Here is a 22,857-nt window from a genome sequence, read left to right on the forward strand (position 1 = left end):
GTAGGAGTTTGAACTTGAACTCCAGTTTGGCATTATTCCTCTCGGCTACAGTGTTTCTTTGAACTTGCCTGGTGCATTGTGTCACCACCTCCTCCCTCCTCCTCCTCCTCTTCCTCTCCTGTGAATGTTAATGACTGTCTACACTCTGCAGCCTTTTTCTCAGAGCTTTACAATATGCTGCAGCGAGCAACAGTCTCCATGTTTCTTGAATGAGCGCGAGAGGGACTCAATCAGACGGCCTTGATCACTCACTCACTGATTTTTGGAGGCCAGTATTCAGCATTTTTGTGAATATGTGTTTGTGCTGGGTTTTTTTGTGTATAATTGCACTCACTCAATGCCCCGCCAACAACACTATCTTATTGTTTACATGTCAGAAGAACAGCTTAACAGCACCGAAAACTCCAAGGTAACTGAAGTTATCAACTAAATGTAGAGGAGTGGAAGTATAAAGCAGCAGAAAATCAAAAATACTTAAGTAAAGTATCTCAAAATTACACTTGAAGGTGCAATATGTAAGAATTTTTGTTTAAAACATTAATAACTTTGCCTAACTTATCCACGAAATTTGAAGAAATAACAGTTTTGACCATGTCATTAGACATCTATAGATTATGTTGCGGAGATATCTACTTAAGTTAGCATGCTAACCAGCTAACCATGAGTCGCTTTGTATGTCAAGAGGTGATAGTCCGATAGTAAACAACGCCAACACTCCCCTGGTGCTCCGAGCTGCCAGTTCGCATCCCTCTCCATTGATTTAATGACGCATCCTTGATTACAACAATTCCTCTCAAAGCTGGTGGAAGAGGTGTATGACTTCTTCAGATCGAAAGCTTTGGTTAATAACCTGCAAAGCCAACATGCCAATCTTGGTGTTTAACATGGTAAACATTACACCTGCTAAACATTAGTTGTAAGCGTGTGTTGTTTATCCTGTTAAATATTGATTGTCATTGTCTAAAATCGTTCTTGTAGCTCAGTGTAAATTCTCCATTCGGTTGGATTTTCTTTTTCTTCAACAAGCACAGGTCAACTCTCTGGCATGTTTCCAACTGTAGAGACAGAATGCTCTCTCACAGCTAGTCTTCCCTCTTGGGAAAATGTGAGAAGTGAGACGATGAGTTAGCAGGTCTTGTGACACGGCCGCAATGGTCGATTGGCCTCGACTGAACCCACAGTACCTCATTAAAAATACAGTAAGACTAAACCCTGAATCAACTGAACCCACTGAGGGGACGGTGGTTGTGTAAATGAGGAAAAAGTATTTTGGGATCCTCCCAGACTTGCCTTCCACCCTCAGGTGGTCCGCTCCTCCCCGCCCCTCAAATCCTTAAAAAGCAACATCTCAAATTACCAGATGTAAATCATCACTGTTGTCGGCACGAACACTCAAGGATGAGCGTGTTCTTGATAAAGCAGAAGCAGCGAGTGCAAGAAACTGGACTGCGCTGCGACCTCATACCACCTAGATGTTATGGGAGTGCAGCAAAGTGACAGTAGGACAAGGCGGAGAGCCGCGGAGCACAGACGTCTGCGCGGCAGCAGGCATTTCTAACGGTTGTTTTTCAAAGCTGCCTGCAAAGGCTGTCATGTCCGTTTTTCATCCACCCTTTCCCTTCCTCTGCAGCCTCCCCAGTGTGGCAGTTATGTAATTGAACTCGTCTAGACACAAATGAACATCAAAAGTTTTGCCACATGCAGTACACAGATGGCTCTTTCTGCCTGAGCTGATTAGTGAAAACACACAGTCGTGGAGGAGGCTTCGAAACAGAGCGCTCACACCCCGTCCCGTTTCCCTCTGGATGGCTTTATTACCCCAGCAGTCAGTTTGCCCTGCAGCGGGAATCCCCATCTTTGCTTTCAGCCAGTGGTCCTTGCTAATATGTCACATATGCTGCATTCCTCCCTGTGCGGCTCACTGTTTGCCACTCCCTACCCCTGTCACTACGAGATCTGTTGTCTGTGTGGTATTTTACTGGAGCGCTCTTAGCAAAAGAGGCCTCTCCACTCAAGTATTCAGCGGCGTTTAAACAAACGTCTGAACTGTGACCTGCAAACTCTTGAGTCCCTTCAGCGCATTGTGCGTCTCGAGTAGGTGGCTTGTAAAGATTTGTAGCTGCATGAGAGAGGGTGCTTAAGCCAAACTGACTAGTCCACCTCCTTCACTTTGAGAAAGTGGCTCCTCAGGAAAGAGTCCAGGAAGCCCCTCAGTGATGCAGGGAAAGTTTAAACATGTAGGCATGCTTCAGCAGTATTCTTGTCCGTGAAGCACCAGAATATTTCCAGTGACTGCAGCGTTTGCCCCCCACGTGTCTGGCATTTGGCATGTGTTTATAGTCTATATGGACTGATTTATAACCCCAATAAAACAAGCCTTTGTCTCTTGGAAGTTATGTTATGTCTCATCTCCAAAGCCAGCGCTCCAAAGACCGGTCTATTTTTACTTTCATTGAGACCAATTTGTTGCTGGAATGATCCAACTGTATTTATCTTTCTGCTGAAGCTTTTTACTCCACTGCCCCCATCTGGTAAGCAAGCTGAACTGCACAGCTGTTGAGGCTGCATCTCTTTTGAGTCATGTGTCAGGCTGTCAGAACAGTGTGTAAAGATCTGTCTCGGGGTAATCTGTGCAGATCTGTTAGAAGTTGTTCAAGGTGGTGTAATGGCTGACAAAGTTCGGGGCTGTAGCACTTGTGTGTTCTTCGTCCTGTCAAGCCCTCTCCCATTATTCTCTTTAAAATGTGAAAGCCTGGACGGCAGACAGAGCCGACTCGTCAGTGACATCCTCGCTTTTTATTTTCTCGCCTTTCACTTGACCCTTCGGCTTTACATCTGAAAGTCTGTTGCTATGGCGACTCTGTCTGGCTGGTGAGGTGGCAGTATTCAGTATGTGTGGCAGTCTGTGTGCGTGGAGGCAGACGGGCAGCCAGACAGCTGTCCCTGCTGAATCCTCTTATCGCCACCAGGGGAGGCTGAACAGGGATGAGCAAATTAACTACAGACTCTGTGTGTGTGTGTGTGGGGAGGTGTGTGTAATAAAGTCTAAGAAGATAGAAACCCAAAGTGGTAGAAAGATGAAAGCTTTTTGAGCCTGTTTTCTTTCTTCAAAATGTCTAAAACTGAGCTCTCTCTGACAAGTGAAGTAGAGGCGTTAAGCTCGCGTTGAGTCTGGGGGTGGAAGGTTTCAGTAAACATAAACTAACCAATTAATAGCTGTAATTATTCTAATTTCAAATGTCATGGTTGACAGTTCTTGTTTGAGAAGTAATTGTGTGATGTACAAATTCTTGTCTTGTCTTCCGCAGAGATCTCAAGGCTGGAAACATTCTCCTCGGGGATGATGGCTCAGTGCAAATTGCAGGTATTTAGCCCCGAGGCAACATCACCTTTCAGCACCTGTCTCTAGCGGCCCAGATTAGGTGTAAAGGAGGAGCTGTGCTGTAACCTCATTTACCCCCGATAGACTGCCAGCTCTGCCCCCGTATCTCAGCGTATTTATGCACAGGAGGCCTCGTCTGTGGAGGAAGATGAACTTTCCTGACAATAACATCGGTGACGTACTGCGTCGGGTCCCTTTGTGTGTGTTTTTCTAATTGTCTCTCCTCTCTCTTCAGACTTCGGCGTCAGTGCCTTTCTAGCCACAGGTGGTGACATCACTCGAAATAAAGTGCGCAAGACGTTTGTGGGAACGCCATGCTGGATGGCCCCGGAGGTCATGGAGCAGGTTGGTTGTCAAGCCAAGAAGTAACCATGACAACAGAAAACGCATGAGACGCAATTTTATCTTAATCAGCAAATGATCAGCCATTTTTTCTTTTCATTTTTGTACTGACACTATTTTAGAAATGCGAGGCCTGCAGCCACAGCTTATCATCTCTACTATGACTAAGCACTCAGCTACCGTATAATAGACTCTAGTGCCTAAGCTTGCATACTCATGGAAGAGGATTAGGGCCACTGTAACAAATAATTTGAGTCTGACTGTTTCCTAAGAATTCAGATTTTTCTTTAATTCTGATTCTCAGAATTCTGAGTTTAAAGTCAGAAATGTGAAAAACGTCTATTCCATACTCTTTTTTTTTTTACAGCCCTAATCCTCGTCTGTACGTACTATCTGTGACTTTAAATGCTGAAAAAAGCTCCTTTACGTCTGACAAACTATGCTTTTTTTCTGTCTACTCCAAGAGGTAACCAATCCTTTCACGAACACAGCTGTGAGGCTTTGAGGATCTGTAAAAGCTAAATATGATTTCCTCTTCCACAGGTGAGGGGTTATGATTTCAAAGCAGATATTTGGAGTTTTGGGATCACAGCCATTGAGCTCGCCACAGGGGCTGCACCTTATCACAAATACCCGCCAATGAAGGTGAGACAAGTGCTGAGCGATCAAACCGATCTAGAAATATGTGGTTAATGACGCAGAACAAGTACAAAGTCAGTTCCTCTGACCTGCTGTGGATATAACCTCTGACCAGATGTGGTGTTGTGCGTCTTCAGGTCTTGATGCTGACGCTGCAGAACGACCCCCCTGCCCTGGAGACGGGCATCACAGACAAGGAGATGGTTAAGAAATATGGCAAATCCTTCAGGAAGATGATCTCCCTGTGTCTACAGAAGGACCCGGAGAAAAGGTGTTTGATATGACTTTAATCATTTCGTTTGACGTGCTTCACTAGCTTTTTTGTTCTTTTTCTCTATTATTGGGAGCGTAAAAGCTCAAAAGAAAAGAACTCATTTATTGTCACTCTGCTGTTTTTTAGGCCAACGTCTTCAGAGTTGTTGAAGCATAAATTCTTTCAGAAAGCAAAGGTAGGTGCTAAATCAGTTACACAATGAGCAGGAAAAAGGGGTCAAATATAATGCATCAAGAAAATGAATCAATAAAGTCTCTCTTCCTGAAGTGTTTGTGTGAGTCAGGCTACTTCTCACTTGGCTCAACTTGTCAGTGTGTCTGACCCAAGCTGAGGCCATTGCAGCATTCCTCTCATTATTGACCGTGCAGAGCTGTCTCTAACAAAAGGCAGGGATAAGCAGTCTAACTCCAGCCTCCGGCTGCCCGGTACCCTAGCAACTAAAACAACAAAAGTGTTGGTTCAGCATGTTGCACGGCCCAAACACAACCTGGTCGGTTTGCTGGACGTAACGCTGGTCGGCACTGAGACCTACAGTACTCTGTATGTACAGCAGAGGGCAGGCATTATCATCTGAAGTTAATTAACTCCACTGTGGGCCTGTGTCAGCATGCACGAGGGATTTAAATGGCCATCAAGCAAGCAAATGATTATTGATTTGCTACTGCGGCTGGAATCCGCTCATTTGTCACTATCTGCTGGGAATAAGAGTTTGTTTATCAATAATGTTTTTGACAGTTTATTGCAAAGTGTCCGCTCCTCCAAGAAAGAATGTTTTGTTTAAAGTAAAAAAAAAGATTACTTTTCAATTGTGCAACAGAGCTCTGCTTAATTATAAATCTGGATTTACTCATTGTAAACCATATTTCAACTCTGAGTGCAACACCACTGTCGTAAATACAGAAACAAGTGGTGGGGGGGCGGAGTGGCTGAGACCATCAAAATGATTTTGAAGCTGTTATTTTAAGGTAAAAAACATAACGATGTTTTAAATTAAATTGGTCTTAAGGTGAAATGAAAAGCATGTAATGAATCGACCATCGAAGGGGGACTCACATTACCTGGTAGCCAGGACAGGGTCTGCAACTCACTGATTTAGAGTAAAGGGGACCCAGTTTAGTGAAAAGTCTTTGTTTTATAAAAGCACTTAATGGGCCACAGGTCAGTTTCTGAATAATGTAAGACTTATGTAACAGAATAAACAGAGGAAGAGGAATGTTGTGATTTTTATGACAGTTATTTCTTTCCTCTCATGACAGACCCACGAGTATTTACACGAGAAGTTACTTCAGAGGGCGCCCACAATAACAGAGAGGTCAAAAAGGGTAAGACTGCAAAGATTTACATCTACAATTTGCACTTTTTTTGCCAAGAAGACGAGCTCAGTTTTGAGCGCATGTGTCATCAGGTACGTCGAGTGCCGGGTTCCAGCGGTCGGCTGCATAAAACGGAGGACGGCGAGTGGGAATGGAGCGACGACGAGCTGGATGAAGAAAGCGAAGAGGGCAAAGCAGCCGTCGCCGCCTTAAGGGTGAGCAGAGGCTGCAACTCGTTTCTCTTCCCCTCACATTATACGCCACATGTCTTGTCTTTTAATGGCTGTGCAATGTTTAAAATGTCATTCTCATGTTCTGTGCAGTAGCATATCTGTCCAGTGTCTGTCCACTGAGTCTCCCCCTGTGTGTGTATGTTCTGTCTGACGGCCAAGGAGCAGCAGGTGAAGCCTGTTGGCGCCACCAGGCGACAAGTGCGCTTCTCCCTCCCACTCGAGCTGCCTGCGTCCAGGGTTGTTCTCTTGCCCCCACAATACAGATGGCGTTCCCCTAACAAGGAAGGACTCTCTCTGCTCACGTTAGCTAGAAAAGGCAGGAAAGACGCTATAGGGAGACAAGCAGGTGGAGCGAGGGCTGTAGAAAAAAACCTGTGGATCCTTTTTGGTTAAATGTGGATTCAAATTAGACTTTGTAGGAATTTTTGGATTAAGGAACTTGAATTTTATCAGAGTAAATCTGCACACAGATAAGCTTTTATTCTCCAGATAGCGGCGACTTTGTTCTCATATTATATAACTATACACTAATCCATCAGATGATAACTAGTAATTACAGGAGGAAGTTATGCAAGTGGTTTGTTGACGGGAAAGGTGCACGCTGTAGATCACATGCACGTAGAATGTGGCCCCAAAGGTCAATCCTGCCGGGGCCAATTAGTCAGTACAGTAAGAGTCTTTTTATAACCGTGAAATATTTTTGTGTCTCGTGGGAAGGAAAGCGAATGTGTGGTTTTTAATGAAAACTGGCAGAGGTTGTAAAAGGAGTTTGTGTTCAAGTAAGAGTCACTTCACCGACTCCCAGTTTGACGCAGATTTTCTTGAAAAAATTAATGTTGGAACATGATTATTTTTTAATTTAGCCCTCTGAGCAAAATTTCAGCAGTTTGTGAAACTTTCTATTTGTAACCTCAGCAGTCGCTTACTTTTACACTGGATTGGGTTGAAGTTTGTCCTGAACATCCAAGAGAGGAAACTTGGCAACGTATTCATTTAAATTAATCAAATTAATGACAGGAAGTCATTCTTTACCTGAAAAAAATCATGTCTCCTCTAGTTTTGACTTTATTGCAACCAAACTTTGGTTTTGTGTAGTATTAATGTTAGTTATACAAAATGTACAGTGCCCTGAGAGTGCTCTGAGAGAGCTGTGATTAAAGAAGTGAGAGTTATCTTTCCTGGAAGCCATCTGTATTTCCATTTCTCTTCCTAAAACACTTTTTTTTATACTGACCAAATCACATTTAATCAATACGAGGCAAATTACTTATCAACAGAACTAAAAGTGATTTCCAGTTAGAGCACTAATAATGACCATCAAGGGATTCAAATTTGACAATATCTGCTGCTTTGATGCTGCTTTACCGGCCACTTGTTGGCAAACTGAACTTTAAATTCATAAATCAGCACTATCGGATGTTACATATCTCAAAACTCTCATGAGCTGACACGTTTTTTCTAGTCTGAGTACCCGTGTAACGTCTGTGTGCTTTAAAGACTAATCCGCTCTCCTCCGCCTGAATCAGACGGCAGATTCCTGAGCTGATGTGATTTCTGACATCAGCCAGACGCCGTGTCACGTCCTCTCAGCCAAGTCAGTTTGTCTTCATTTGGGCCCGCAAGGCTTCAGTCTGACTCTTTATGTTCCTCTGAGTTGGTTTAAACTCTTTATTTTATTTTGCGGATATAACAGTGTGACTTTCTCCTGATTTCGTATTCACTTCTTCTGCTTCTCTGCCTTTCAAATTTCAAACTAAAAAACTAAACTGCAAGTGTAGGATATGTATTTTCACTCGTTTACAACTCAGTTACCAGCACATTTCATGATATATTTAGTGACACAGAGACATTTAACAGAGCTTTAACAGAGAATCTCTGTATAGATCAGATGGGACGGGCTGTTTTTTTGTACATCCATTGAATTAAATACCTGACAAATCACTGTACTTCCCCACATTGATGCAAAAATCCTGTAAATCAAATATTCCCATAAATCAGGCCTTGTTATGGAGCCTCATACAACCAGAGATATTAATGGTATAGCTACATGGCTAGACACTGCACAGCACAATGTCACTAAATACTGTCATATCAGCGCCAGTTAGTGAAGTGTCGTATTAAGTAGTGTACAGTAAGTATTATTTCCGTTTCATATCTCTAATGATACTCCTGTATTCACCTTAAAGGAGATAACGATAAGCTGAGCCGGCCGATAAACGAGGAAAGTAAACGAGTGAGCTGTTTTTAATCTGTTCACCTCTCCTGCTTTCTGTGTGTTCCTTGCATCCATGCGTGCTGTCTTTTGCTTTGCTAAAGCCGCCACAGCGATATCCTTCTCTGAGTCTCATCTTCCACTATCTGTTTTTGAACAGTCGCCAAGAGTGAAGGAGGGATCGCAGAATTCAGAGGTGAGTTTCAACGGTTCTTTACTCGCAGTTCGATGTACTTAATGCGCTGGGATCACAGGTTTATACATTTGTCAGAGCCTTGCAAAAAATCTAAAATATCAGCAGTTTCAACCTGCAAAGTCTTAAAAAACTACAGTCTAACTGCAGTTGATGTGTGAAGTGAATATGTGCAGATCTGGAGGCTGTTGTAGGTGGTGGTGTCTTGAACACTGTCACTACAGGCTGGTGTTTTTTTTTCAATACATATCAATTCTGAATATTTGAAACTGAATACTGATACACTCGTACCAGCTGGGGAATAAACCTGAAGAATAGTTCAGTCTCAGTTGATAAGAAGATACTTGACTATGCTGGGAAGCAATTTAATAAAAAAAGTACCCAAAAGTCATATGCGAGTAAAACTAAAGATATCTAAAATATTACTTTGGTTTGACTTGTCTTCCTCCAGCAGGTTTTCCAGACTCCTGAGCCTTTACTCCAGCCCGTGGCTGCAGGTCAGGCAGAACTACCTCAGGCTGCAGGTCTGGTCCCACTGCAGCCCACACCAATCAACACTCAATCCACTGCAGCCCAGGCTACATCTCCCACACCGGGCGTACCCGCTGCTGCCGCTGTTCTCACACAGGTCCGCCATTATTATCAACATATCTACTGTACTTCAAAAGTGGCTATCTCCTGCCAACCACTGATTTTTATGATGTTAATTCCTCTACTCCTGGAGCTCAATTCAGTTGTTTTCACCTTTGTTTGGACAGGCTCTAGCTGTCTCAGGAGATGTCAAGGCTCCCATTAGTTTGGTATTAAGGTTAAGGTAAGTTTCACATATTTGTATCTACCTGATATCTTCGTTTTTATCTGCATTTAAATATCAGTCATTCATTCAGTCATTTTACTGACCAACATGATAACCTTCACGCTTTTCGATGTGGTCTGTCTTTTCTTTTATCACCTCAGAAATTCGAAGAAGGAGCTAAATGACATTCGCTTTGAATTCATGCCAGGCAGAGGTAAGAGAAGTTTTATATTCATTGACCATATCAACCAAAACTAAACCTCAGTTTCACAGTGTCCCATTTCAGGTAATCAGTAAGAGAAACTGACAGAATCTTGTTACGTTAAACTTTTTCTTCGGTGTTTCGGCGTCCCGTGACAGCCAACACCAGCTAATTTCAATATTAATCAGCCGCGGCTACACACCAGGAGAGAAAACAGATATAAAGATATCAGGCACCAGAGTGTTGTGGACATTATTACACAGTCGCAACCTGTTAATCTTTTTATGTTTTCTCGCTTTCCAGACACAGCAGACGGAGTGTCCCAGGAGCTTGTGTCAGCAGGCCTGGTGGACGGGAGGGACTTAGTAATAGGTCAGTGATTTAAAATTAGAAAAACATTCCTCTGCCTCTGATCACAATATCATTTATTTCCTCTTAAGAGGTACACATTGTCTCACATTCCCCTCTCTTTCTGTACACACACATACATATTTCTTATTTTCTCTCACTGGACTGAAACACTCTCTCTCTTTTCAGTTGCTGCGAATTTGCAGAAAATAGTAGATGAGCCTCAAGCCAATAAAAATGTCACTTTCAAACTGGTGAGTGCTGCACCTTCATCTGGATCAACAAGAGTAGCTTTTATAAAGAAACCTCTGATATACTTTTCTTCAGGTTGTGTTTTTATTGAATGTGAATGAAACGCAGGTTGTGGAATCTTTGTTTTACCAGATCTGTTAGTGAGGAACATCTATTTATGATTAACTGTCCACCCCAGGTCACATAAGGTTAGGGCAGTGATGTAGCAGAGTGTTCTGATTTATGCTAAAATGAGACCAACTCGTTCTCTTTAAATAAACATTATAATAAAACATTATAATGCCCGATGTGTCAATGCTCTAACAGGGTTTAAAGGAACTAACTTGACATCTGGCGATAGTTAACTACATGCACAAAAACGTTCCAGTCAGTGGGCCGGTTTCCATCCACCTGTTTTTTTTTATCTGCAATCTGCAACCTCACCACTAGATGCAACTAAATTCTCCACACTGGACCCTTTAAACATCCCCAGAAGGTTTTGCTCCACCTAAATGGGAACTCATCTGATATACAACCAGCTTTGTATCACTACAATCTGATCTAGCTGATTCTTGGGCTTTTGTATCAACTATAGATATTTGTAAGCATGCAACCACGGACAAAAAGAGCTTAGCCGGATCTCTCTCTCTCTCTCTCTCTCTCTCTCTCTACCCATCATACTGCCAAAAACTAGGCAGTGCTGATAAAGTACAAACCAAGATTCTGTTACTGCTCATTTTATAAAAACAAAGTGTCTCACTGTCTCCTCTTGGACTTGGAGCCTTAACCAAGCATCCCCCAACTCACAGTACATCACCTGTCAGCAGGAGTGTCTCTTGGTCCGGTGCAGTGCATTCTGGTTGTTGTAGGTTTTCCATCTTTTGAGCAAAAGGGAATACCACAGCCCTTTTTTGTCTATTTTCTCTGGTCATGAAACACCAATTTAAAAAGTATTTTCGTCTTTCTACTGTATAGACAGCCCAGTTTTATGCAAGGGTCATCTTCCTAGTGAAGAAATACTTGGAGACGCCTACTACCTTCTACTTCCATTGAAATACCAAATCCTAATATTCTGATTCTTTTGCCAGTTTTTGGAAAATTTGGTCAAAATTTGCACCACTTGGATGGAAGCCTGGTTATTGTTCACTTGACACCTTATGTAATGCAGTCATTGTCATGTGTCACTGCTCACTTCTCTTTCGTCTTCCCTCTTTTTTTGTTCGCAGGCGTCTGGAATTGAGGGATCTGAAATACCAGATGACGTCAAGTTGATGGGCTTTGCTCAGCTCAGCATTAGTTAAACCATTGTTCTACCTGGGACCGTGACTTGCCTAAAAAATGTGAAAATTGAAAAAAAAAAGAAAAAAAAATAGTTTAATGCATTTTTTTCTTTCTATGGCTGTAAAGAAACCACTACTGCCAAAGAAAACAGTACCGTTTTGTCACCCATAGGATTGTACGACGCCGCCTCGTTGAATTGGGTGGTCGGCTGAAGTATCAGAGCGTACAGTATAAGAATCACTCAAAAAAAAAAAGTTTACAGCATATATGTAGAAGGATGCAAGTATCTACAACAAACAGTTTTCATTTCTCATTCTGGTCTCCGTCATTCTGTTATTTTTATTTCTCTCTAATATGTGATGCATTTGCACAATCTGAACTAACGCCCTCGAATCCTGATAAGTGTAACAATGCCTTATATTCATCAGAACTACTGAATGCACGTTTTGGGGGAGTCCCCCGTTACCATATGGAGCATTATGTTGTCTGAAATGTACAAATGTGGTTTCAGTTGCCTGTTTGAAACTTTTTACTTAATTTTCAGAGGACGTATAAAACATTTTCTCCCCGTCAAATGCTGATGTGATGTGGCACAACAATTTTTTAGGACGTGAACACTCCCAACATTAATAATCTTTAAGGGATGAGGCTAGTTTTATTCTGTATTTTTCCTATCGTCAGTAAATGCCATGAAAAGACCAAAACAAGCACTACGTTCTGTCACTCCTGCACTTGTCTACGGCACTCAATCTTGGGCCCATTCATCCATACGGGAGTCGCAAATCTTTTTTTTCTGTTTTATCCTTTTATAAAGGTGCAATACATAAGATTTGGCCACCTGTCAAATACACACTCAAAAGAGCTAATAACCGCTAATTAGCGCTTACTGTAGCAGCCCTTGGCTAGTTAGCTCAGTGAGCCGTGCAGCTAGCGATTTGGTTTTAAGAGCACAGGGACCAGGGGATTGTTGGTGTTTACACCGCTAACAAAAGACCTTTCTACTGGGACCGTTTAGGGGCTACCTGGTTAGCATGCTAACTTCAGTAGATGTATCTACAACACAATACATTTTTTAATGTTTTCAATTAAAAAATCTCACATATTGCCGCTTTAAGTATCGATGCAACCAGCATTGTAAGGAAGGAGACGGATAAGTATGAGGCATTTAATCAACTAGTTTTAAATCACTACACATGGATTGTGCAGCAATTCAGTGTGCAAGATAATACTGAGTTTCCCTTCATTCTTACCTTTGACTTGCCCTAGCGTAACTCAAAACTGATGTAGCACGAGATCAGAAGGTCTAAAAAGATAACCAGACTTGCCTCCGCTTATTTTAAACACAACACTAGCTAGAGATCTCTTTGCAAATCTGATAATATGCTGAAATTTGTCAAAGTGAGAAGTTTGACAGCAGCTGAAACCACACGTGTCGTATGAGCAGATGTGTCTGTCTGTGGGTATTTAGTTTGTGTCTGTTTGGAATGTTTTGAATCAGTTTCTCAAATTCTTAAAGGAAAAAAAAAAAAGACTTAAGTGCATTTTTGTTTTATGTGGATGAAACATAAGTACTTGATTTAACCTCTAGTATGTAAATAATGACATTTGGCTTTGATTTGTTTTTATACTGGGTGTTTCACTCTTGGCCTTTTTTTCTGTCCTATGACACGATTGTGGGTTGTAGCGCTGCGTGAAGGAAGACGACACTGCAAATTCAGCTTTGAATTCTCTCATTTTGCAGGACATACTGTGGCTTACTGTATGTCGTGTATGACGCTCATTTACCTTGACTCATTAAGCTTTTCTCTCTTCTGTTTGCCTTTATAAATTTAGAATATATTTTACTAGGGAGCCACAGCTGCCCTGATGCCTGTCCACCTTAAATTCCCCCCACATTTGGAGCTGAGTAACAGCAAATTTGTCTCCAACTCTTAAAAATGCGCCTTGGAGGCTGTTTACAGCACTTTCTTCAACCAACAACTGAAGTCACACAGCTGCTTTATCGCATACTTTTTTTTTTTTTAAATGGCTAAAATGAAGATTTTCACATCCTTTTGGAACAGCCAGCTATGATTGTAGACATTTTGAACGATTAGAAATGTGATTTGGATTCGATGTCTCATGCTTTCGAACACACTCTGGATGTTTTATAATGAATGTGCATCTGGCAGACGACGAGGCAGTGGCAGGTTCATTTCACTCTCTGCTCTAACGTGTGTAGATCTGAAAACGCCAGCAAGGTTTTACTGTTTAATTTGGTGATGTGATAATGTCCTAAGATGCCATATTGAATGAAAAATGAATGAGCTCTTTTTTTTTTTGCTTGCGGATAAAATGTTACGAGGAAATCTTTGTATTCTGACTTTAAACATGTTAAATTTTACGCTAGCCTTAAATTGAAAATGACCAAGTGTATTTTTTTTTTCTTTTTTTGACTTAATGTCAAGGTTTTGATTCAGATTTTCAGTGTCTTTGAAATGTAGTTCTTGTTACACGTGAAGATACATGAAATAAAGATATACAGGTGTGTCGACCCTGTGTTCTCCTGAAAGGGGTGCGACAAAGTCAGCAACCCTACGTTACTCTAAAACTGCAGTATTTCGTGCCATTCTCCTGGTTTGGTCTGCAGCTGACAGCAGACGAGGACAGGATAGGTGTGTATGAGCCCTATGAGATGTGTGTCGGTGTGTATGCGCGTGCGTGTGTTGCATAGATTGAGCCATGCTTCTAACGAAGTTGAAGATCTTGTGGCTTTGTTCTCATCATTTCTCCAGCAGTCTCTTCTGTCCGGCTTACATGTAGTCTTAACAAAGCTGTAGCAACTGAACAGATGACAGGCAAAAACACTTTTGTCCTGGCAATAACTCATCAAGGCTGTAATATATTTGAATTTTCCACCTGTTTTCAGTTTTTTCATTCTTTCATTTGCTCTATTTTTTTTTTGATCGTTTTGGAGTTCAAAGCATGTTTCTCTTGATTATTTTTAATCAATAAAGAATGAGCATATCAGCCACCTCCTGACACTTTCTGCTTCTTTGTGTGCACCATCACTTGTCATTTTGAGTTACAAATAATTAACGATATCGTCGGAACGAGTCACCTGTGTTCGAGTCTAGAGCGACTTTAGTGGCAGGGCCGTGCAGAGACCTTTCGAGGGGCAGGGGGCAAAAGGGGCACTAGAGGGTGGACTAGAGCTGCAACGATTAGTTGATCGAAAAATATTAAGTGCATATTGTTCTGAAGATTGTGATGATGATCTGTTGTTCGTTTCAGTCATTTTTACAAACAAAATGTCTAACATTTGTTTGTTTCAGCGTCTTAAATGTAATGGTTTGATGCTTTTCTTTGTCATTAAAGGTATCATTTGTAGAATATGGCCAGAATTCAAAGGTAGCTCTTTATTTTGTTCATTTATTAAACTAAAAGCTGGTGTGTGTCTTCCAGCTGAACGTAAAGAGGGCTGTTGGACTATCTCCTCTTGCTAGTACAAAGTGGTATTACAAGACGGCACGGGCCAGGACAGGATGTTCTTCTGTTCTCCAAACTATTATTATACTATTATTTAACGAAGCCACTGCGGTTACGATCACTTATAAACTTGCGTTGCTTAACTGATGCTCACTTGAAGTGGTCAATATGTAACGCTCTTACTCAGATATGGGATTGGCAAAAGATAAAAAGGCAGGAAAAAATACAGAGCGCAGAGCACGGTGTACCACACACAGTGACATTTCATACGTTTTCCAGAAATCTACTAGTTCGCTCCACTGTGCTGATCCAGAATCTGCCCTAAATTCATTATTTCTAGTGCTGTAATCACATAAAGTAGTGGAGTATTTATGTTGACATGCAGTTTGACTGTTTGTGTGACTCTGCATAAGTCAAGTACATTTTATACTCGTTTAAACGGTAACACTTTAAAATAAATATACATAAATTTGTGATAAAGGATGACAGAGGAATGATCAGTAACGTATTGATAGTTAATACATCATTCATTAGTAATAACTTTGATTCAAGGACTAACTCTATCATCCATCAAGATAAATAAAAAAAAAATGTATTCAGCTAGTGTCAGTGTTATGTAATATAATGTTATGTAACGCAAGTGTTTTTAATTTATTCATCACAAAAACTAAAGTAAACCGAACCAAACAATAAAATAAAGCGCACTTTGGACATGAGGAGCAGAGGGGCAGGTGCTCCTCCCTCTGCACGTGCCTGTTTAGTTACATTGCAATTTTGACTTTATATAACTATACAACTATATTTACACTCTGTGGTGTGTGTGTGTGAATCCTTATTTTATAGTCTGTTTGCAGACTGCTTTCACTGCAGTCAGGTTTATTGGCCTCACTATCTTTAGGTGTGATTACAATTATCTTTTTACAACCCTTTCACTCGGACCAAGTTATGTCATCGTCTGATTTCCAAACATTTAAAGCAACACTCCAGCCGGTTAATACAGTACTTTCATAAAGATGAAGGACTTTTAAGAGGCAGAATCTTTCAAAAATGGTCGAAATCAGTGAAGCAGAAAGACGGATATTCTCACTTTTAGTCCCTAGTAAAGAAATATTGTGGTTTTATTTTTATTTTAAAGATTTTAAGTCTTAAAAACCAAGCCGCTTCTCTCGGACTGTGTGGGAGGAGTTTGGTCAGAGTTGATCACTCGCGAGACCAACTAAGCGCCTGATTGGTGCACGGAAGTGTGACATCATTGTGTTCTCACTGAGCACCGCCCCCCATAAACCTGTCAGATCAAAGTCGATCAGAGAAAAAAGCTGGTTGAGAATTGAGCATTGAGGGCGCTTTAACAAAATTAAGTTTAAAGGTGCATTACGTAGTTTTGGGGGAGAGAAAGATCTTCATTGACTGATTTTTTTTTAATGCCGAAACAAACAAAATAAATAAACTCTCTTTGTTTTCCCGACTGAATAAAGTGAATAAACAGAATGACAAACATATTTAACTTATCATCATATGCTTTCTGTATTTCACGAGACTTCACTATTCAACAACCCATCACACGCTTTCAGCTGGTTGATATTGTGGCCCTGAAGTGCAATTGTTGAAACTGATGAAACCGGTAAAGATCGATTCCTGATGTCTGAATTCTGAGTGGCTGTTGACAGCTTCACTCTCAGATCACATACATTGAAGGTAGGCTCAGCTTGTTTTTCCATCGTGTTTGCTCAGATCTCTAACTGACCACTTTTTACTGTGTATCCTTGACAAACATGAGACATGGAGTACTTTGGGATGTATCTTCTCCTGGAAGACTATTATGCGCCTGGTTTTGGTACCATTTCTGTTGAAAGTAACGTGCAGCCAGGACTTTTTGTATGTAGCAAAGGTTATTCCTCAAAATTCTGTGTTTTCTATCCTGAATTCATTTGGGCAATTGTGAGTTTTACACTTCAATTACTATTGTAATGAGGTCCATCTAGGCCCACCCACAGGCCCACGGCAGCTTCACAAGTCAAGTCACATTTAAATAGCTACGCAGTCTGTTTGTTCTGAACGTGGCAGCGGCATGAAAGTGCTGTCATTGTCAGTTTAAACATTAACTTGCAGGACAAGAGTCGAGTTCACCGACAGCAGCTGGACGTCTTTTTCATTCAGAGCACAATCAGATTTCAATATGAGCAACTTCGGACAGATTCTGAAGGAGATCGGGGAGTTTGGTTTGTTTCAGAAACGTCTAGTGGCTGCATTATGCTTCCCCAGCATGTTTGTAGCTTTTGACGTGATTGGTCAGGTGTTTACCGGCATGAGCTTCCCACATCACTGCAACACTGACTGGATCTTGGAGCGTGGGCCCAACCTGACTGATGAGAGACAAAGAAATCTCACCCTCCCCGTGAACAAGGATGGAAGGTTTGAAAGCTGTAAAATGTTCACACCTGTGGATTTGGATCTGGAAACAATCGAAGCTTATGGGATTAATACAACAACTGGATGCACAAATGGATCAGATTTTGAGGCACCCAAAGGTGCTTCCAGCATTTTAACAGAGGTAAGAGATACTTGTTTGTATACCCAAAGAGCAACACACCTAACTGTTCAACTAAATGTATTTCTTACTTCTTGCTATTCATATTAGGTTATTTTTTGTTATTGTTCAGACAAAACCGAGGTTGTTGTTACTGGTTACAACACATTTGCTATTTGCTCTCAAGAAGACTGCCTGGAGGCTAATCTTTGAAGAAATTTTGAACTTTGACCCGCGCATCTGCAAACTTGTGCAAACCAGCTTTTGTTGTACATTACATTACATTTCTGATGACCCTGCCACTTTGGGTATTTATGGACTGACATTTCGGATTATAGTTTGGAGGTTAAAGGACAAGTTCACCCAAAACTGAAGATTCAGTCATTATCTGCTTAACCTCAAATTGTGTAGACTGCAAAACATTTCTGGAGCTTCACACCATGCCAGTGTTTCAGCATTCTTTTAAATAACTGAAGATGGAGACTTAAATGGAGACTTGATTTTATTGTAAAAACAACAACAAAAACAAACAAACAACTAAAATAAACAAAACAAAAAAAACAAAAAACAGTTGCAATCTTCACTGTAGCTGCTAAGCTAAACAATTTAGCAGGCAACGCATCTGTACTGGGGTCAAGCTTGCACACACACTTCAAATGAGGTGCGTGCTAATGCTTTCAGTTTTTCAGTCTTTCACTATCAATCATCTTCTCAGTTTCTGATTGATTGGGATTTTGGAAGCAGTTTATTGGTAACAATTTGTCAGATTCCCCACATTTCAACTATTTGCAACCTGGAATACGGCGGCATCACATTATCCCAGCGTTTAAGCTTCCCACCCTGAGCGTGACGTCAGAAGAAAATGGCCGCCGTGTCAATATAGTGTATGAAAGTGACGGACCATCCCTCCCTTTAAATGCTCTGTGAGAAAATAGATTTCAAGATACTGCTTACCACATAAAGAGTTCCTTTATTTATTCATTCATCTGTGAAACAATTGTTAAATGTTTTTCCCTCCCTGTTATCAGTTCGACCTGGTGTGTGATAGAAGCAGTCTGATCGAAGCATCTCAGTCCATCTACATGGCCGGTCTTCTGGTTGGAGCGCTGGTGATGGGGCCGATGGCTGACAGGTAGACATACACTCCCATCCTAACTCCACTTACATGATGCTGATTATTCTAAACCAAGCGATTTTTTATTTTTTTTAAATCTAAAATGATGTACATTTTTAGATTCAACAGCTCTTCTCTTCTCTTCGTAGAGTTGGTCGTCGCTTTGTGGTGCTGCTCTCACTCCTCCTCATGCTGGTGTTCGGTGTCAGTTCTGCTTTCTCACCCAACATCTACGTTTACATCTTTCTCAAATTTTCAAGCGGGATCTCTGTTTCAGGCATTATTGCGAATGCATTTGTGATAGGTGGGTAAAATGTTCACAACTGAAACTTCTGAATTTAAACCTTTGGTTGTCTGGACGTCAGAATAATCTATCTACATACTCTTCTTTCGCTGTTATTGCATCATTTTTTGGATTACAAACCAGTCACCAACTGACTTTCATTGTAATTTTCAAAGAACATACCCTTTTGGTTTAAAGCGGTGTGATTTATTGTCTTATTGCAGCCCCCAGATTGGGAGGAAAAACACAATCCTACTTTTTAGTTTCCTTTATAATCAATACAAAGCCTCTCAGTTTCACACTGATGGCTGATGCTTGGATTTGCAAGTTGCAAGCTGCCAAAGTCTCACAGTGGTGACACTTTTGACTGTTGCTGTGTTGCATTGCAGATGTTCATTCATCCTACCTTTGCATTACAGAAGTATACATATATTTGAATGTCCAGTGTGTAGGATTTAGGCAGCCTGAAAAACATCCATATACGTCAACTGAAAGCAGCTCGTCATTTTTTTCTGGATGCCAGCATACTCCTTAAGTTGTGTTTCTGCAGCAGCATGACTTAGAATGAGTCTTTTTCGATCTTCAGACTGAGCGGGTCGTCTTCCCACGGAGTCCTCAATGTTGCACTGCCGTGTTTCTACAGTAGCTCAGAACGGACAAACCAAACACTGACTCTAGAGAGGACCTTTTGTGTTTTTTTTGCGCATTTTGCTGTCATCGTAGGGGAGAGTGAGACGAGGTGTGTTCATCTGGTCGCAGCCTACATCCTCACCGCTCGATGCCACTATATCCTTCACACTGGAACTAAAATTAGTAAATAAAATTAGTAATAATAAGTGAAGCAAAGGCAGAAATAATTACATTTCTCTCTGTGTTGTTGCTTTAAAGGTGGAGAGTGGAGTGACTCCTCCAGGTTTGCTCTCTGCACCATTATCTGCCACTCCTTCTTCCCTCTCGGACTGATGGTGTTGTCTGGCCTCGCCTATTTCATCCGCGACTGGAGGATCCTGCAGCTGGTGCTCTTCAGCCCGCTTGTTCTTGTCATTGGAAGCTTCTACTGGTCAGCAGCCACTTGGATTTAATATTTAACATCTCCATTTTAGCCTTAAAATATAAAAGAGTACGCATTATAGTTTGTGATCTGTATCTCAATCAGGATTCTTCCAGAGTCAGCTCGCTGGCTCATCACCCAGGGCAAAAAGGATGTGGCCATAAAGGAGATCCGGAGGGCAGCTAAGGTGAACGGGAGGAAGGTCCCTGAAGAACTGCTCAACAAGGTCAAATGCATCGGACACATTTAGGCTTTAAGTAAAATCAAACTCAATACAGCTCTGAAATAAATATACTGTAAAACTAAAGAAAAGTCACCTACGTTGTTTAGCTGGAGGTGGAGGGAACATCCAAAAGAGGAAACATGCTGGACATCTTCAGGATATCATATCTGAGGAAACGTGCTCTCATAATGAGCTACATCTGGTGGGTATCTATCCCGACCTCGACCACCTCTTCAGCCATGTTTTTACGGCTGCACTGAAGATATCTCTACCGCTCTGTTGACAGGTTTGGAACAAGTCTGATGTACTACGGACTGAGCCTGAACGTTGGCAACTTCGGTCTGGATATCTACCTCACACAGTTCATCTTTGGCGTGGTAGAAGTACCTGCACGTCTGGGCTGTTTGCCTCTTCTCCAGACCTTTGGGAGGAAAATATGTCAAGCAGTGTTCCTGCTGTTTGGAGGTTGCGCTTGTCTTGCGATACTTGCAGTTCCAAGAGGTACTTTATTGTATATAACAACAAGAGTTGCTACATCCAAAGTAGGGGTGTCCAGCCCAGTCGCCAGGATATTATGTTAGCAGTTTACATTTCTGCAAACCACAGTAACGTCCAAGGTAGACATTTGAACCAAACGTGGCGTATCACGTTCACATTATATGTTCATTAGTCAACTTCCTTAGCTGAAAGTGAAGGGGAAGGTGCGACCAAAACTGGCTATTTTTCACGGGAGGTCTGACCATCTCCATCCGTGATTGTGGTGACCAAAACAGGTAAACCTAAACCATAGCATAAGCGCAGTGTTGTGACAAAAGAGGTAAAAAATATGACCTAAACAAACGTAATGGTGCAACATAAAGAAACGTCCAGTTTCAACTTACCTGTGGTTTTGCAGAAATGTGCTTGGCGATATAGTTTATTCCGGCGATTTGGCTGGGCTGTCACAAATGATATTCTAAATCAACAAATTGATCAAAATGAGCATTAATTTAACGATTACTGAAATCAAAAGTAGATCCTATAATTCTCCAGAGGGCAGGCGGCTGTTTGCGTATCTACTGTAGAGCCTAAATGAGCCTTAACAATGGCAAATCATTCTGGAAAAGACCTGAGACATGCATTGCATTGTGACACGCGTTTAATTTATTTGTCCGTCAGACCTTCCTGTCGTGGTTACAGTCATAGCTGTGGTGGGGAAATTTGCTGCCACTGCCAATTTCTCCACAGTCTATGTTTACACTGCAGAACTGTATCCTACCAATCTAAGGTAAGGTAGGTAAAACATCAAACAATTATTATTATTACATGTCATGTGATTGCTCATCAGTCCATTGTCTACACTGGCAGGCAGAACGGTGTAGGTCTAAACGGCACGTTGGCTCGTGTGGCGGGCATCCTCGCTCCTCTAATCAGGCTGCTGGACGTCTACCATTACACCATCCCCATGCTCATATACGGCACCGTCCCCATTGCCGCTGCGGGTTTGTGTTTGCTGTTGCCTGAAACCCGCAATGTTGAACTCCAGGACCAGGCTGAACCCACGTGAGTTGATGAACCCTTTCACAACAGAGGATCGCTTCCAAGAAACTCAAAGAAATTCTGTAAATGAATCTTCTTGTGTTTAATTTCAGGAAACCAGAGAACAAGGATGCTGAGACGTCGTCCTCCAATAATTCAGTGAAGAGCACAAAAATGTAATTCACATGGACGTAATGTTTTAATGAAGAAGAATGCCGTTACATGAATCCAAGGCTGCAAAACACTGCATGATTTTTTTTTACTTTATCTTGTTTTTTGTCGTTAAAATCTGTTAGAAAATAGTTTCACTATGACAGAATTAAAAGACTTTAAGAACTGGGATTTGTACATACACTACATTAAATTATGTAAATGTATATTTGCTATGGACTTTTAATGGAATGTATTTCCTCTCTATGTATTTAAGATGCTGCAAGTCAGCTGTGCTGCATGATGGAAGATGTGAATAAGCAGACGTTTTCATTTATAGCGCTACAACTTACTAAGTTAAGTCACTTTTAGCTGTTTGACCTGCAAATTTGCACAACTGTAATGTCGCTGGCACAGGTAAAGTTAGCGACTAGCTGGTGAACAAAGTCGAGGACTTGGCTGATGCGAGCTAACGTCAACCCTGTTAAAATCAGCAACTTTTACGTGTTTCCCCCCAAACTGGCAACCATATGTCTATATCGGTTATTTTTCATAAATACATAATTTCAATAAACTACATTTTACCATATAATGTATTCAAAACATGATCGCAGTTTGTTTATACCTTAAAGGCCCAATTTGCAAGAAGTTTTTAAATTTGAAAAAATACAACTGGTGAGTTATTATTAATGGTAAAATATAAGTGAAGATTTTGCATGATTTAATTTTAATGTCACGATTTGTTTTAGTTTGTAGTGCATCTTATCCCTGGAACTTGATTTATTCGCACACATGGTTCTGTTTATTAAACCTCTCCCATTCCCACCATCAAATGATGTGCATCTTTATACTGTAAGAGACAGACACAGCAGCTTAGGTAAAACCATGTGATCCAAGTAGGGTACAAAAGGGCATGATTGTTTTCATCTTTATTGCTGTTTGTTTGAAGCTTTATGTGTGTAGCTGTTAGTTGGCTGAATGTACATACTGTTGAACATGTGATATTTATTGTTTAATTTCTATCTGCAATGAGAAGCTCATTGTATGATTGTTGTCTCATTTTATTGCTTTGTTTAT

At 41.2% G+C, this 22,857-nt stretch overlaps 2 protein-coding genes across 5 annotated transcripts in view; both read left to right on the plus strand.

Moving 5' to 3' along the window:
* The window catches only part of oxsr1b (oxidative stress responsive kinase 1b), a 42,043-nt gene extending 27,584 nt beyond the window's left edge, over window positions 1-14,459 (plus strand). For 2 of the 4 annotated variants that reach the window (XM_084340757.1, XM_084340755.1), the window contains exons 6-19: window positions 3,309-3,364; window positions 3,618-3,727; window positions 4,268-4,369; window positions 4,501-4,634; window positions 4,764-4,812; window positions 5,894-5,959; window positions 6,043-6,165; window positions 8,556-8,591; window positions 9,040-9,216; window positions 9,347-9,402; window positions 9,546-9,598; window positions 9,890-9,958; window positions 10,124-10,188; window positions 11,392-14,459. In XM_084340757.1, coding sequence (XP_084196883.1) covers window positions 3,309-3,364; window positions 3,618-3,727; window positions 4,268-4,369; window positions 4,501-4,634; window positions 4,764-4,812; window positions 5,894-5,959; window positions 6,043-6,165; window positions 8,556-8,591; window positions 9,040-9,216; window positions 9,347-9,402; window positions 9,546-9,598; window positions 9,890-9,958; window positions 10,124-10,188; window positions 11,392-11,466 — 1,171 coding nt within the window. In that variant the 3' untranslated portion in view covers window positions 11,467-14,459. Of the gene's footprint in view, window positions 1-3,308; window positions 3,365-3,617; window positions 3,728-4,267; window positions 4,370-4,500; window positions 4,635-4,763; window positions 4,813-5,893; window positions 5,960-6,042; window positions 6,166-6,342; window positions 6,421-8,555; window positions 8,592-9,039; window positions 9,217-9,346; window positions 9,403-9,545; window positions 9,599-9,889; window positions 9,959-10,123; window positions 10,189-11,391 lie in introns of all 4 variants that reach the window. The other 2 variants (XM_084340758.1, XM_084340756.1) reach the window with 2 other exon arrangements.
* Window positions 14,460-17,090: 2,631 nt separating this feature from the next.
* LOC311249366 (solute carrier family 22 member 13-like) lies at window positions 17,091-22,148 on the plus strand (the record flags this gene model as incomplete). Its single annotated transcript, XM_084340367.1, has 11 exons — window positions 17,091-17,465; window positions 18,470-18,573; window positions 18,705-18,859; window positions 19,727-19,898; window positions 19,995-20,115; window positions 20,220-20,314; window positions 20,399-20,613; window positions 21,271-21,379; window positions 21,460-21,654; window positions 21,744-21,806; window positions 22,058-22,148. 11 exons carry the CDS (start codon window positions 17,091-17,093, stop codon window positions 22,098-22,100), a joined length of 1,647 nt encoding a protein of 548 aa, XP_084196493.1. The 3' UTR covers window positions 22,101-22,148.
* Between the last annotated feature and the right edge of the window lie 709 nt (window positions 22,149-22,857).

The sequence above is a fragment of the Pagrus pagrus genome, assembly GCF_965226575.1.
Source record: "Pagrus pagrus genome assembly, chromosome: 20".
Taxonomy (NCBI): Eukaryota; Metazoa; Chordata; class Actinopteri; order Spariformes; family Sparidae; genus Pagrus; species Pagrus pagrus.